Here is a 17,701-nt window from a genome sequence, read left to right as displayed (position 1 = left end):
CCAACTGAAAATTGACTATATATGTATATTATGGTAGGATTTCCCCCTTTGATAGCCAGTTTACCTCCCTTAAAGGCCTTCTATGTAGTAGATATTCTCCTTTAAGATCACTTAAAGTGAGCTTTCTTTTCTCTCGTAAATTTGGGTCCATACGTCAAATTCCCAGTAAGTATGAATATGCATAAGTTTGAGAATGTTTGGGGTTCACAAGCAATGATGTGTAATTGTATAGTGGCTATTTATACAGCCTCCTTATTTGACGTCAAATAATGGCGATTCCTCAAAAACCATTGATTAATTATGAGATTCATGGCGGGGTTCTTTGTCTGTATCGTATATTACTTGCGGATTATCAATTAATCTCCTGCAGAGACGTATCTTTCTATGTATAGCTACCCCCAGATAGCAAGCTTATATTGGCCCAGCGTTGGCCCGATGTTATCATTTATGTGGGCCCGATGTCGGAAAATAACATCGGCCCAATGTAATTTTGCTCATCGACGCAACATTGCACCAACACGCTGGCGTGACGTTGGCCCATTGTCAGTAGATTGACAGTTTTAATGTTGGCCCAATGTTGGGACAACGATTAAATCCAACCAATAATCCCCAAACTCTGTCCTTATAAAACAATCTCACAAAGATTAACAGTAAGTCTAATCTTTATTGTTTTCTCACAGAAATATGATCAATATTCAAATTTTCAACATCAAAAATTTATAGTCGATTTATAAACTTCCAAATCCCTTCAATCTTCTTCATTTGTTTTCTTTACTCCTTTTCATCCCTTTCCCAATCAGATGAATAACGAATCACAATAAATGCGTTTGGTCACTATCTTTAGTTCAGTTCCAGTTTGATTCTCTAGTTCTGACCTCGTTGATAACGTCAAAAGCCCGTTTTTGCAAAATGCTGCTGTAAATTAAAAAAAATAATCATATAAAATTGAAGAAAAAAAATTGATATATATAGAATTGCATTTACATTATTATAGCATTGAATCATGGTTTTTTGAAGTATACAGTCTCATAACTGCAGTGGTGTGTGCATACAAATTGAGTAACGCGCGTTAGCGCGTTATGAAAATTTGTATGCAAACATCGCTGCAGTTATGAGACTGTATACTTCAAAAAATCATGATTTAATGCTCATATTTACATTATTTTAACTTCATGCCTTGTCTGCAAATGTGATTTATACCTTAAAATTCCTATCTTATCCTAAGGGTAAGTTCATATTAAGGAAAGAAGAGGCACAGTAACAGCCGCAAGCTTGAACTTTGATTTTCGCTTGTGACGTTGCAGTTAATACGTTTAACGATAAATCAGCTTGAAAAACATTTTACCGGTTTATTGAACCAATGTAAACAAAAACAGGGCACGAGCCTTGTTTACATGACAAAGAATTTTGAGCCATGTTTCTTGCTTATAACTCAACGACTGACTCTCAAATTTTATTTGACCATTAGAAATGCATTCTTAAAGCACCGTATATGATGAAATATATGAAAAATAGAATTTGACAAAAATCGTGACCATGCCCCTTTAATTAAAACTCCAAACCTTCCATATCTTAAAATATGAAGAAGAAAAAAACCCATATATTTTTGGGAGTTGATTTTAATATTAAACTTTCCTATGTAGTTACTTTGCATGTCAAACCGGAAGTGAAACTGTGTTTTGAGCTTTGCACAAATAATTGCCGCTGACAAAACTTAGTTCTCGATAAATCGATAAATTCGATGTAATGTATTCTGAAACATTGTTTTTTTTTAAGGAAACCTACTTATAAATACTTTTAAAATAGTCAGATATAAATGGTACGAATAATTTAGATAATTTTTGTAGTCTCATGTGTTACTACGCCGGAGTTCAATAGAGTCTCGTTCAACCAGACGCTTGGCTGTTTCCGTAAATCTCCGACAAGCAGATAGTCTCTCTTGCTAGTCGGAGATTTACGGAGACAACCGAGACTAGACTGAGTTAAATATTGCTTGGATCCATACAATTTTTCAGAAATATTTTCATTACATATACATAGTTTGATGGCATTAATTCAGTCTATAAATATTGCACAACATGATTCATGACGTGTTTTCCCGGAATTCTGAAAATTGTCGGAAAAGCCCAAAAATTCTTATCATAAAATTGTGCGTAATTCAAATACGGATAAGAAATTACTTGTCATGCGAAATTACATGCCGTTGATTTAAAGGTAGGTCCCTACTCAGGATTTTTGTGGTAAAAGTAAGGTTTTTTTTTTTCATTTAATCAAGTAGAATAATACTTTATGTAATTAAAAAACCCCAAAAATGCATGTCTTAACTATTTACTTTCATCACTAGAGTCTCTAGAAGATGCATAACCCCCTTTTTCGATCACAATATTTCAACAAAAATCATTATTAAAAAATATTAAAGCAAAACAAAGTTTCAAATGTTTTAATTTATCATTAAATATGTAAGAAAGTAATAACAAGTGTGATTATCATCATTTGGTTGATTAAAATGAATTGTTACAAAATGAAATGTTACAAAAATGCTATTTCAAAATTTTTATATAATTTCACATTTTTTAACTTATCTTAAAGTTTTTATGGTTAAACGCTGTTTTTTAAACTTTAAAATATTAGATTAACGTCTACTGCAACCAAAACAGCTAAAAAAAAAAGTACTTCGCATGCTTCTTTTTTTCTAGGACCCGTAGAACAATATACCCCATTATCAAATGCAGCTAAAAAGTGTCACAAACACAATTTAACAATAATTTATTATATATCAGAAAACAACATTTCATTTGTTTGCTTTGATAAACACTTAAAGTCTTCTTTCAAAACTACATGTATTGAGTACAAATTAATATTTTGGATAAACAGTATCTTTCCTCTGCATATATAAACACAAACGAACTAAAAAAAAATCACGGTTTCAATCTATTAGATTCATTGAAGATCAAAACCTTTATATACTGGTAGACATTATTTACACTTGACTGCTTCTATCAAATTCAGAATTATCAATCAAACATTAAAAAATTAGAACCAAAAACGGTAAATCCGAACAAATATCGTTTTCGATTTTAAAGCTTATTATATCCGTTAAATTGATGACGCGTCTGAGTAGGGATCTACCTGAAGATAAATAATAATCGATAAAATCAACCCCCGTCATTACTTAAATATTTTGATTAGATTATTCTCCTCCGAAATGATGCCTCGGTCTATTAGTACTTTCAGCACTTTGATTTTAGTTTAGAGCGAATATCTTGATAACCTTTGTTGAGGAAGCAACATGACGTCATAGATTAGAGTTCAATGGCAGTGTTCATAGCTCAGTGGAAAATTTAAATCATACAAACGACATTTCCTGATTTATTCATTGTTCCGGGGTTTTTATTGACAACCCAGGCACGTAGCATCGATTTTGAAAGTGGGGGGGGGGGGGGCAAACTCATCCAAAAAAATCTTGACAAGCAAAAAAAGAAAAAAAGGCGAATTTTATAAGAAAATTATTTTCTGCGAGAAAAAGTAGGGGGGGGGGGGTGTGTCGTCTATTTTTTCTAATTGATTTATGCAGTATTTCACAATACAATTGTGCAATCTACTCTTTGCTAAATAAAATGACACTTCCTCATAGAGTCTTTCCGCATATATTATAAATGAATACTTTGGTAAATGACTAGTCCTACTACGTTTATAGTGATATTGGCCTCTTGTAAAGGGGAACATATGGGCATTTTCACAGCGTCATGACAAACGTTTCTAGCAAGAAAATGTGAAGGGTCTTAATTGACATGTTCTATAATATGCGTCCTTTCCTCGTTGATTTATAGCGCGGAAGCTGAATTTCATTAATATTTTTTGTCAACAACACAAAGAGGTGTGTTCCCGTTTTGCACACATTTATAGATACATGTTGTTAGGTATAGAACAGTAGGTGTGAGTTTTAAACAAGAATAGTATGGAAATAATAACAAACTATGTTTATTTTTAAAGTGATCAAATTTAAATTAATTAATTTCACTGTAGGCTTCAGTGATCAGTGCAAAAGGTTTTGAGAAATTACATTAGCAATTAAATAATTGATCTTCTCTACTACAAATTCTGAATTAGCCGATTTTGTCTGAAGTCAACTGGGTACAAAAATTTAGATCTTGCTTGCGCACATCTTCGCAAGCAAAGGGTCCGGTTAATTTTTCTCTAATCAGAATAAACGAAACGTATCTTTGGCCGGCGAAGCACCATGAAGATTGTTGGTCTTTTTCGACCTCATATTCTTTTTTTTTTTAATAAATTCAAGACTTCAAACACGGAATCAATCAAAAAATTGCATTGATATGCGATAAAACATTTAATAGATTTTAATGAATAAGAGAATAACACGTGCATCAAGAAATTTCAGGGCTGGAGTCGATGACTCTCACAAGTAATTTAATTAAAGAAATTAAATTACAATTACTTTCGATTTTAAAAGTTATCAATTACAAACTGATTACATTCATCCAATTTTATAAGTATTTTATAAGTAATCGATTACATTCGATTACTTTTTCTTCTTGTGTGTGTGCGTGCGAGCGCATGTGCGTGTGTGTTTTCCAAATAATCTTTTTTTAGTTGCGTAAATATACAAAATGTATCTATATTTAAAAAAAATGAAATTAATCCGTCCATCAAAAAGACTCAGTTTTAATTATATGCATACAACAGAAAACTATTTACATATATTAACTGACAGTGTTGACATAAATTGGTATGTTTTTACCACAACATTTAACACAATGGTTGACTAGGCACGCTTTAATGTATCGCTGTTGTTAATTAAAATTCTATTAAAAGCTTTACTATTTCAAACTCTTTGTCTTTGAATTTAAAATTTGGTATAACAAACTTTAAAAGAATTGTGAAATTGAGGTAGATCTATTAAAGCTGCTTAATCGTATTTTATATCAAATTTAATGAACGGGGGATTGTTTTATGTTCAGTCATAATTGCTCGTAATTCATTTTGAAGTTCACCTTTTTAACTAATGAGCAGCTGTCTTTAATGACAAGTAAATGCCAAGTTGCGATTCATAATTCAATGTTTTTACATCAATATTAGACACTAATTAAATATTAATAAACATTTTACTGCTTTGATTAAAAACACCTTGTTCTGGGTTTTTTCTTTTAAATCCACAAAATCCTTCGATATCTTTCAGAAAGCAAAGTCGCAGTTTGAAAAAAAGTAAATTACAGTCAAATAAGGCTTTGTCGGTTTGGAAAATTTTTATAAAAATACAAATCGATCCAGTTCTCTCGTTGGCTGAACACTGCATTTCCCTGAATCGCCATTTGACATATGTGCTTTTTGAAATTCTTACAATGACGCGTATCACTTCAATTGGGGGGGGGGGGGATAAAAATAATTAAAAACGGGGGTCCTCTGGCTAAAGCTTGATTGTTTTTCTATTGACCACAACCCTCTAGATTTGACATTTTTCTATCAATTAATTCTCAGTTAAAAAAATTCAACGGTCGCCTTCAATATGCGAGCGAGTCATGTTTTCTGTTTTTCCATTGGTATTATGTATGTACATGTACATAGTTTACAATACTCGAACTTAAACGCCATAAATGTTCCATATAATATAAATTTTGTTTTGTTTTGAACATATTTTATTGACTAAACAAAAGGATCAGAAACAAGTTCTAACAACTTACAAGTTCCTCTCCATAAATATAACAATAGCTGTCATGCATATGAATATAGAACAAAAGAAAATATAATATTGATATACACAAAGAAATATTATTTAAATCTCAAGGATTCGTCTATAAACTTTTGTACAGAAGCAAAAATGCTTTTGTTGATATGTAAAGGAAGGTTGTTGTTGCCATATAAAAGTAAATCAGTATCAATATTGACTAAATCTAACATAAACAATTGATCAAACATGTTGTTTCTCGCTCTAGAGTATTTTTTACAAGAAAAAAAGAAATGATACACATCTTCTGTTTGACCACATAAACACAACGGATTATCTATAATATTACGTTTACAAAGATAAATTTAGTTATAAATATTCGGCAGTTACAAAAACACACTAAATAGTTTATGAAACAAATAGTCATTTTTTACTTTTATGGTGTGATTGATCATTATGCATGTACAGTCGGGCATTTGATCGACCCCGATAAATCCCGAAAAAGCTTTATGACATACATGTATTTTTAAATTATTTGATAACGTACCAGGTCCATAAAAGTCAAAGAATGATGCCTAAATACTTATATTTAAATCATTTTTCAACAATTGTAAGTACAATTAAAACCATAAATATTTTTAGCTTACCTGAGCTAAAAGGTCAAGTTAACTTTTCCGATCACGTTTTGTCCGGCGTCTATATGTCTGTCCGTCCGTCCGTCTGTCTGTAAACTTTTCTTTTCTGACTTTTCTTTAGGACCAATAGGCCAATTTCAACCAAACTACACACAAAGCATTCTTTGGTGAAAGGATTCAAGTTTTTTTTAAGATGAAGGGTTACGATCTCTTTCAAGGGGAGGTAATTAAGAATTTTTTTTTTTTTAAATTGTATTTTTCGAACATCTAAAAATTATTCGGCAAACTTGTTGAATCTTGATCCCCGGAGGTAAGGTGGGGCCAAAATGGGGGTCGTCTTTTTACATGGGAATATATAGAGAAAAATCTTTAAAAACTAATTGGCTAGAAAAGCTATAGTTTTAGTGAAAGCATTCTCAGAAAATGTAAATTCAAGTTTGTCAAATCGTGATCCCCGGGGTAGGATGAGGCCTTATTTTTATGAAAACCCCGCTTGTGCCCCAAAAGTGAATGTCGATTTTTCAAATACTATAGATTGTGTATTATCATGCGGTGAAAAACAACAAGTAATGGTACTTAACACGCCAATTTTAGGCAATGTGCTAATGCTGAATTTTTGTTGGATGTTCCACTTTCCTTCTACGCTCATTCAATTTTCCTACGACTAGGCCACACGATCCAAATAAGAATATACTAGTATGCTAAAACATAAAATGGAGCAGACGAGCGTACAGATTTTACACGAACTTGCGATTTTTGCACGCCATAAGGTTTTCTAGATAATTTACGGCACGGTACGTTTTTGATACGACGAATAATTTTCTTGCTTGGAATAGCATGGCTTTTACACGCTCAATTACTCTAGTGGAGTAACAAAGCTAGAAAAAGTGGCTTATTTATTCGATCTCAAGTTTCTTAAAGTTATACCTCTTCAAACATATTTGCAAGGTCGTATAGTTTTCTCCAGTCAAATATTCTTAATAGTTGATAAAATCGAGGATTTTAACGTGTTTTTCCCTTTGTTTTGCAACTGAATATTCTAGTTTATACAGTTTAACATTAAGATGACTATATATTTATGGAATAAGAGTAATTGTAATCCCGAATGTCGAAGAAATATATTTTTAATATCATTTTTGTTTTCATATTTTGTCTGTATAATTTAATTATTATTTTTTTTAATCATGTCGAATTGCTTTTATATCAAACCAGTTCAAAAACATTAAATAAGGCATAAATTATTTCTAATATATTCTTTTGATATAAATGATCATTGCTTTTTTCCCTATTTCTATGAAAACGGATCAATTTACAGTGTCATTAGCTATAGCTACAAATTATGCATATCATACTTAACACTTCGTCTGCATGAACGACTGTTTCGGGCGCTTTGGCCTGCCGGAAAAAAAAATGCATCATAATCTATCGTTAAGTTTGCCCCACCTACACGCAGCCGTTTGTATTTAATAAATACATAAGGCCTTGGAGCTGCATTAATGAAACAGTTACCTGGCTGGAAGCGGTGTTTTCACTTCGCACGTCGATTTCACCTGGATAATGCAGCTACGCTATGACAGACATAAGGATACCGCTGATTGCATGTTTTATTGGATACATAACGTTGTCTGTTGCCCATTTCCTACCAAATCCATCATTTCAATCACCGTTTCTTCCTAACCGAATCCGTCCCTATCCTTATTTGCACGCTGGGAATTATGGTCGTCGTCCTGTGTTTAATGTGTTTCCCCAATTTTTCCCCTATTTACATTTCCTTCATGTACATCAAGCTCAGTCTCAAAGAATGTTCAACATGCATTCGCATTTAAATTTGCACGGCAACTGTCCAAGCGAGCAATTTTCTGGAAGACAGGCGGTTTCACACACGAAGGTAGCTCGGATTTCATCGTACGATCATAAGGATTTACAGACACAACCCCCTGTACAAATGTCGGATTTTAAGAAATTCCATCCAATTGTAAAACCAAAACCTACCAACTTCGTTCGCGACGTAGCTAAATTACATACAATTCCACCGGAAAGCAAGTTTAGGAAAGCTCCAAATGCGCAATATTTTGAAAATATTGTCATGGTAAACCTAACAGAAAATTCAAATACTAGTCAGAAAGTTGGTGTAACGCCTACTCTCAGATTGGGAAGTCCTAAAAGTTTAAACGAAACATCCGGTGATCCTAAAAATCCAGACTGGAATTACTTTGACTTTATTACTAACAAGGACTTCATAATCAAACTTATAGAAAATAAGTTAATCAAGCTTCAGAACCAGGAAAAGTTTGTAGGAGGTATATCGGTGAACACTCAGTTGTATGACCAAATAAAGAAAATAGAGGATGCAATGGGTATACATGTAGCGGCATCAGTGGGGAATTGGACAACAACTGTACCCCCTGACCCCGTTCCGGCAATTTCAACAGGTAACAATTCTTTATAGGAAATGATAATAAATCTAAAGGGTTAATGAGATTGAAACTGCATTTTACACTTTAATTTCCTTGATTGTGCACCGCTATATGTATGTATGTATGTCTGTACGCGAGATGAACATATCGTGATTAAGCTCTGTCATTAAATAGATTCGTAATTGTCATTTAGTAACACACGAGGAAATTAAATATAAAAAGGACCAAAATGTCTCGTTGACCGAATTTGCATTTTTATGCCACTTGATAGTTAATTTATTTTACGTAAATACGAATAAAGGTGAAATGTACAATGATTGTCTGAGTCCATATGAAGAAAGTCGTGACGACATCACATTAGAGTTCCGTTTCAATATTCGAAATCTATCTCAAAATGCAAGAATAACTTAAATAGGGCAGAGTGTATTCAAATATTAGCCATGCATCTTTTTTGCATATAGTTCATTATCAAGAAAAAATGCATTCTACTTGATGCGGTTGATATGTTCTATCATGTTTGTGACCCTTAAGATGTCACAACACTATTTCATCGAAGGTTTACGTCAAAACATGGCTGAGGCAAAAAAAATCTCCGAATTCCCCTTTGAATTTGGGGTGTTTCCGCCCGCGACAGGGGCTGATTTTTTCTGAAATGAAAAACAATATGTAAGATGTCTGACGATCCCAATTTTGTTAAGTGCAATGCGAGGTCATTTTTGATGCGTGTCGTAAGGAACGCGATGGCTGCCTTATGAAAAGATTAATTATATTGAGCTCAATTATATTATGCTGTGGTTATTTCATAAGAAAATGGTGCTTTACTATATGATGATGGTGCTTTATTATATAAAGATGGTGCTTAATTATATGATGATGGTGCTTTATTATTTTTTATCACTTTCTGAAAACTCATATTATTATTGCTAAGTAGGTGAAGTGTTCAACGGAATATCGCCAGGTAGTCCATCCACAACTATCATATTTCATATCTAATAGATTGCAAGTCTGATCACTAAAATCTTAATGTGATTTTAAGGAGTTTATTAAATAATAAAGTTTCACCTTTAAAATCTTAAAAAAAATTAATTTTGATAAATTTATCATATGTTGAAGTTAACATGGAAGTCTATGGGAAAAATGCATTTTTAAATATATTTCTTTAGTACAAGTAATTTTCTCACATTTCTCTTGGTAAAAAGTTGCAAAAGCTTTCTCCGTCTTCGAATATGCTAAAATAATTTACAGTTTACCATACATTTTTTCAGAAAATAATTTTTTTAATTTTCCTCTTTAAAAAAGTTTTAAGTGCAAAAAGTTCATTAAATTGACTACATACATAAACCAAAGTTTGGTTTATGTCAGCCTCATATTAGCGTCAAAGTATGTATTTGATGTAGTATAGATCAATCAAAATTGTTAAATTCACATTAGTTATGGATGGACTACCTTAACGTTTTTGCCAAGTATAAATGTAGTTGTTATTGAAATGTCATTAAATTAATTTTTTTCATCCAACTTCATTTAGATCTCTTGTAACAAAAATCAATCTCCAAAAGATTCTAGTGTTAAAAAAATACGCCTGCTTTATTATATATGTTAGCTTCATAAACCAACTGGTCGTGTTCTGAAGGTATCTCTCTCCTCACGTTTTGAATTCATTGCGCAGATGATCATTATATTTAAAATGAATAGGATTTTATTTATTTAATCATCACAGAAAGATAATTATTTCATAATTACTCAACATTCACAAAGACAATCCATTTGAATTCAGAAACAAAAAAGTTTTGGTGAAACTATTTTTTCATGCGGAAGGATTTTTAGACGAAAATGACAGAAACAAGCAGTTTTATGAATTTTTAATATACTTTCCTTTCATTATTCATTATTTTCATTATTCATATTTTTAACATTTGATAGTTTAGTTATTCTATGGCTTCTGTGTGACATGTAAAAAAAAATCTTGAGAGATTGATAGACGTTTAGCATAACATCAGACAAATATATAGAAAATGTTTTTTAAGCCTTTAAGCCCTAAGTTTTTAAGAATTTTTTAAGCCAAATAATAAAATTTGATTTCACTTACCCCATGTTGAATTATGTTAAAATGATACTGAATAAATATCTAGGCAAACCGGATTAATCTTATAAAATGCTTGATATTCAAAAAGTTCTTATTTTAGATCAAATTGTAAGTACTATAGAAATTGTCTATTTTAAGTGCAAAAAAGGTCACTAAAAAATTATGCAGCTTCGTACAATTTTGTTTTGTAATCCCTATATTCAGTGTGACCATTGTGCATAATGAGAAATAATATTTGAATAAATAAGTTCGCTTAATTAAGAATATTGGCAAAAAATCCTAATCAGACTGAAATTGCATTTTAGGTGCAAAAAACTCAAATTCAATGGGCCATGAGTGATAAAATTCAATACTGACACCCCCCCCCCCATGATTTTTTTTCATTTTTTAAGTGTGTTTTGTCTGCAGATTTCTTTGATATACTTATAAAATTCTTGATACAACAACATTGAGGAGTGGGATACCTTTAAGATTCTTTGCACCGTCAAAATTTATTCAATTTCGCGTTTTAAGGGGGAACACGACGCTACAGTGTTAAATTATTTGTCAATTATTTATTTATTTTTTGCGTTTTTCAAAACATTAACAATATAAGATGTCTTCTACAACACATATTATTTTCATGACTACTTTCTTACCTTGCAAAGGAGATATTTTGAATTATATTCCCCTTTTCTGGCATTATGAATTTCTTTAAAAATTTCAATTACCTGTAACCATTATTTTATTTGATGGAATTTATTTGCATAATATATTGATTGATTTTAAGAACGGAAACAAATTTCAAAATTATTTACAACATTGGCTGTTTTACATCGCAACATCATAATTTTATCAAAATATTGCTAAATTCAGCACTTCAAATTTTTGATTCTAACTTTGAACAAAATGTAATGGCACATAAAAAAATTTTAATGATTAAAAAAAATTACATATTAACCTTAGCATGTGCTTATAAAAAAGTTTCTTGACAATCAAGGGAGATACTACAAAAGGAATTACCCCTTCCCCTTATTCTGGAATTATGACCTTTTGTGACAAATTCTGTTTTGAACCATCAAAAAAGTAATGCATTTTTTATATTTATCAATTAACATGAACATAATAATTATCGGAATATCTAAAACTAAAATTAAACGCTCTTGAGTGATTTTGTACATTTACATTTCTAAAATTAAAAATGTTAAATTTACCCAAACTCACTTGTGACACTGACTACTTTTAAGGAAGGAGTCTTCTCGTTATCAAACATACTTCTTATGATAAGAAATTCATGAGATTTTGACACAGTTAAACAGATCATATAAACAAATGATTCTATCCGTTTATTTTAAATCTGGCCTTCTGGTTTTCGCATAAAGGTCAGGTCAAGGTCACTACCTTTTCCCTTAACTTAAAGGAGGATAAAAATAAATGTAGTTCTTTGCAGTTATGTAGACATATAATTAAGATATGGAGATTCTATTCTTTAATGAAATGATAGAATATTAGAATGTCTATCAGCTTTCACTACTAAATTGGAATAAGTATTTAAACTAAAATTGGTATTGCTTAGCCCGCATTTCCACTAATTTTCATAAATTTTAAAGATATTTTGATTTTTTTTATGCTTCCAATATTAAAATATTCTGATTTTTACATATTATAAAACCATTACATAAAGATATAAATTGACAGAAAATATAATAAAGTGACCATTGTATAAGAGAGAAAACCTTATTTTAGTTATTTTTTCACACGAATCAATGTATAGAATAGAATGGACGCTTTTAAAAGCTTATAAACATGTAATTTGAAAGGCAAATCATTTTTAAAAAACATATTCTGAAACTCAAGTATCATATTAATTGCTCACAGTAGTTAAAAATCCAACATTAATGTAATCCCATTTTTAAAAACAATAACATTAATGTTATTGTTTTTAAAATGCTAAAACAGACTCATTAATCTACAGCAATTCTGAATTGCAAAACATGAGATATATTCCTACGCCATTGTTCCGCCATAAATATAGTTCTTGTTAGATTCTGAACATTGATTACTATTTCTATGCCAAGTTATATGATACATGTAGTAAAAAAAGAAAGAAAAATGTACTATTTTAATTTCCTTCCATCTTCATTTAATAAACAATTAATCAAATTTACGTTTGACAATTCGAAAGCCAGATTAAGCCACATCTTGTTTGACGTCATAATGGATAAATTATATAATATCATTATACAATCAAATCAAATAAGACGTCATAATAGAGTAAGCACATCAATGCATCATTGCAATGATAGTCACGTGATCACCAACCTGTTTCCCCATAATGTTATTTATATAAAATGGTTATTGTTGCGGCATTACGCTTGAATAACAAACGGTATGGATTAAATTAATACAAAATTGCACGCGACTTGAGAAAAAGCACGAAAGAAAAAGGTCAAGTCTAGCCTTTATCTAGTTTGATTTTAATCTCTTTCGGCTTACAATGAGCAGCTTATATAAAACTTTTACCGTTTGTGTTTCTTTTTCTTTGCTGTCAAAAGACTATGTTTAAACAGCAATATATTTATGTTCAGTTAATTACCTGTAGGTTAAATCATGTTTCTAGACAGCTCATTTTTTTAATCGCATTATAAAGACTCCTAAAATGAATTCGCTTAAGAAATATTCAAATGTTTACCTTATCTTTCAACCACAGAGATATTACATCAAATGGTGTTATTGTGATTTGATAAATTATTCGAAACCACTTTAGATCATAGAGATGAATTCTCACAGGTCTATTTTTTTCCATTAATGATCGTAGAGGTGAAGGAAACAACTTACTTTTTTTCTTATTTCATCTATTATATAACCTAACTGCAATATTTTGCTATTACATTGATGGTTCCTATCCGGTATACTAAATAAATATTTTGGATAGCTACAGTATATTTTATAGATCTAGAAAGGGTGCTAACATGGAGATATAATCTATCATTTATTCGGACTTTGGTGTTTGTTAGTATGCATTTATGAATCGCCATTGATTTTTTTTTAAATTTCTATTCTAGATAACAACAGAGATGGTCAGTACACTGCACTTTCAACGTTCATGGGGAATTTCTTCTGTGCATGGTGCAAAGCCCATAACGGGATGCAGAGAAGCACTTGTCTTAAGTTTTGCTTCAATGATATAATTCGCAAAAATGGTCGCTCTAATGAACGCGATCAATCAAGTGATCAAGAGAGGAAAAAGTAAATTCGCCCATAATGACTTTATTTACTCAAGCCTTAAAATACTCAAAGAAACTACAAAAATGACATGGTTCTGTTTTTTGTACAAATTGATCATGAGGAATTCCATTATTTATATCATAACTTTAAGTGGTGTTTGTTGTTTTGGTTGAACATTTAATTTGGGTTTTTTCTGTTTAACATTTAATTGTTCGTTTTTTCTGTTTTGTTTTGTGTTTTTGTACGGTATTTTATGTACATGTTATTTGGTCACCTGAAAAAAAAACCCTACTTAATTTTGTATATGTCAACCAAAAAGTAAATGTCGCAGATGCGATAAATTCATGAAACCTCACCGTAAAGCGACAAATTTGGAACTTTGAAATATTTAGATATAGTCATTTAGATCCAAAACTTTTAATTCAAAATAATTCAAAGTTCTCAAAATAACATATCATAAAAAGCAAGAAAGTCGCCGCACGCCTTTGACGTTATTTGTCTGTCATTAATTGTATCACAGGTGTGAGATTCGTCAGTCGAGTGTGAGACAGAAGTGTGGGAATGTGTTCCATACACTGTTTACTACAAAGCCGATGTAAAATTGTAATCAAACATCGTCTGTTGTTAAAAAATGCTAGAATGTGCAAAATCCATGAAGTAATTGTTATGCTCAACTCATTTAAATTTATCGTTATTTTATTTTTATTGAGAAAAAAATTGTCTAGGTTCGCTTCCTGACTTGCACTATAGATTCAGGTTTGTTCAAATTGTGATTCCCAGGGGTAGGGTGGGCCCGTAAGGAGCGAGGTCGAATTTTTACATAGTAATATATAGATATTTTTTTTCTAAATCTTCTTTTCAAACACAAATTGGTCAGAAATGTTGTAACTTGTGTAAAAGCATTTTCGGGTAGGGTAGATTCTGGTTTGTTAAAATCGTGATCCCCAGGGGAAGGATGGGGTTACAATGGAGGGGTCGATTTTTTTTAATGTAGAAATATATAGAGATTTTTTCAAAAAATCTTCTCAAATACCAACTGGCCAGAAAAGCTGAAACTTGTGTGGAAGCATCCTCAGGTAGGTTAGATTTAAGTTTGTACAAATCATGGATCCCCAGAAGTAGGGTGGAGCGACAATGTGGAAAGCGGCAATTTTTACATAGGAAAAAAATTAAATTTTTCTTGTAAACTTCAATGTAATGATACATGGTTTTACTAATACTGTTATGGAAAATCTTGACATATTATTAATTCTCAACTGCTTAGACCCTGGTCAATTTTTGGGCGCCAATAGGGATTATAGATTTATAGATATTTGTTGAAGATCTTCTTGAGAACTGTTATACTCCTTATGTTATATGAATTTGAAGTCATCCTGTTTAAAAGTGGCTCAATGTTTAAGATAAGACTATCTGGAAAAAAAATTGAAAATCTTATTGTACAGGATCTATTCTACTACATCGTCCAGGTATTTTGTAAATGACTCCATAAATCTGAGTTCATTGTGGCTATTAATGCTCATGTGGCCCATGGGCCTCTTGTTAATGTTAAATGATGAGAAAAGAAAAGTAATCACTCATCATATACTCGTGTGTGTGATGGTGAAATTCCACCTCTGAGCCAAGATTCACGGCCCAGGACTCGCGTCTTGTCCCTCAATCGATGGAAATTCATTATCCCACACACGTTATAATGAATGATTCTAATAGAGTATTCATGAAACATTACCTAGAAAATTTTAAATTTATCAAAATATTTTTGACTAAGGGTCAAATGAACCTTATGATATTTCCCTGCATCGTGTGTTTTTGTCATTATTTTAAAATGTATGCATTTATAAAACATTTTTATATAAACTTTGTGAAATAAAAGTTATAATTGAAGACAGCTTTATCTTCTTCCATCATTTTAATTTGTATGTTGATCAAATTCAAAATCGACGCCTTTTGAATATTGCGTATCAGTGCTATATTTAGAAGGATGACGTACATGTATTTATGTAAACTTCCGCTATCCTTTTAGCCATATATCGCAAGCTAAAGCAGTAGATACAGATTGAGGGATGGTTTTTATTTAAGACTGGTGTAATGCGCCCTTTGGTTGAATCGGTTGTAAGCTTCCTCAGGTCCACAAGTAGGCCCAGATGCATCATCTATGCAAGTTTAGTGAAGATAGGACCAGTACTAACTTAGATACAGGACCATACAGGCTAACGCCGAGGGTTTAGCATAAGCTCCTCAAAACCTAGAAATTAGTACCAAAATATTTGAGACCAGGTTAAATAAAGAAAGACAATTCCTCAATAGAATCTTTCAATTTCATTCCATTTCATAGTTCATCTCATTAATCAACTAATATTGTGATTATTTTTTAGATTTTTTCGTATTAATGTAATTTCAATAAAATTTATACAATCTTCATTCACGATGATTTAGTTTTTTCATTTCAAACTTTATAACGTTTCACTTTCATTAGAATTTTAAAAGCAGAAATGTTTAAGAATTTGACAAACAAGGGGTACCTGGAATAATACTAATATTTTTTTAAAAATTTAGAAAATATAGTAAATATTTTACTTTGAGGTTTTACGTTGTTGAATACTGGGTCTACTATTATTAACAAATGCATGCAACAAAATATCCTACACTTTAAATAGAGAAAAGAAAGAAGATAGGTGGATAAGACGTGTAAAATGCATGTACACTCAAACTCAATAAATGGGTGCAATTAATGTCGCCGTGAAATTACAAAAAAATTAAAATCAGCAAAATTGTAATTGATTTTTTAATACAAAGTTAGTCCATAAATGTTTCCAAAGCACATAAAAAGATCAGTGGAATGCGTTTATTTCCAGCGAGAAATCTATATTAAATGCTAAAACTGACATGTTCGTTACTGTCGCCATTTTGAAATTTCATTTTGAAGAGGATGTTTAAAAATCTTAATAAGAACATTGTGAGGTCTTTTTGTCCACAAATATGTTAAAACATTTAATGTAATTCCTTTTGTTAAATCATATCAGTTCAAGAAACAAAAAAAAGTCTGACCGTAGATTTAAGACTGTAATGTTCGTTACTGCCGAAACTGGGAAAGTAAATGCAACAACTGTTAAAGTGAATATTGAACATACGAAAGTATTTGTTGCCATCAAAAAACTGCCTTTGATAAACACTACAATTTTAATTTGAAGCCGCCTAGGCACATAAATGTTCGTTACCGAAATGTTCGTTACGGTATTTTACGAATCTCTTTGTAATTTCAATCCTAGCTCAAATTGTTTGATGCTAACAAAACACATGACAAATTGTTGGTTCAGCAACATCCACCATTAGTGCCAAGGACATACTGGAGTATCTTCAAATTATATCCTTGTAAACTAGAGTGACGCACATATCATACGAAAGTATCGAACATTTCATTGACATTTTCACACTAAAGGAAATGATTAACAGCGAAATTATTTAATTTGTTAACAGAAAATATGGCCAAATCAAGAGCTAAATCCCTTGGGAAAGTCTAAAAGGTTATTTCTAATCGATAATGAACTTTGGGAAAAAACTCGATAATCTTTAGGTAACGGACATTACCTTAAGTTGATTCAAAAACAGTTTAAATATGATACTCTGAGCGAATATGGTTTTGTTGATGTTTAAGTTGCTATTTCTATTTTAAATGTTT

General features: G+C 31.3%; 1 protein-coding gene across 1 annotated transcript; it reads left to right on the top strand.

The window, feature by feature from the left end:
• The first annotated feature begins 7,674 nt into the window (after positions 1 to 7,674).
• Positions 7,675 to 15,846, top strand: LOC128189702 (uncharacterized). Its single transcript, XM_052861414.1, has 2 exons — positions 7,675 to 8,750; positions 13,863 to 15,846. The coding sequence occupies exons 1-2, from the start codon at positions 7,889 to 7,891 to the stop codon at positions 14,048 to 14,050; spliced, it is 1,050 nt and encodes a 349-aa protein (XP_052717374.1). The 5' UTR covers positions 7,675 to 7,888; the 3' UTR covers positions 14,051 to 15,846.
• The last annotated feature ends 1,855 nt before the right edge of the window (positions 15,847 to 17,701 follow it).

This window comes from Crassostrea angulata, chromosome 6 (genome assembly GCF_025612915.1).
Source record: "Crassostrea angulata isolate pt1a10 chromosome 6, ASM2561291v2, whole genome shotgun sequence".
NCBI lineage: Eukaryota > Metazoa > Mollusca > Bivalvia > Ostreida > Ostreidae > Magallana > Magallana angulata.
Note: the sequence above shows the minus strand (reverse complement) of the source record. Positions and strands in the feature narration are given on the sequence as shown.

What these genes read in the sequence shown, in the direction of transcription:
- LOC128189702 (XM_052861414.1), top strand. Translation starts at nt 7,889, where the DNA reads ATGACAGACATAAGGATACCGCTGATTGCATGTTTTATTGGATACATA. An exon ending in CGTTCCGGCAATTTCAACAG is followed by an intron (nt 8,751 to 13,862) that starts GTAACAATTCTT and finishes TTTCTATTCTAG; the next exon opens with ATAACAACAGAGATGGTCAG.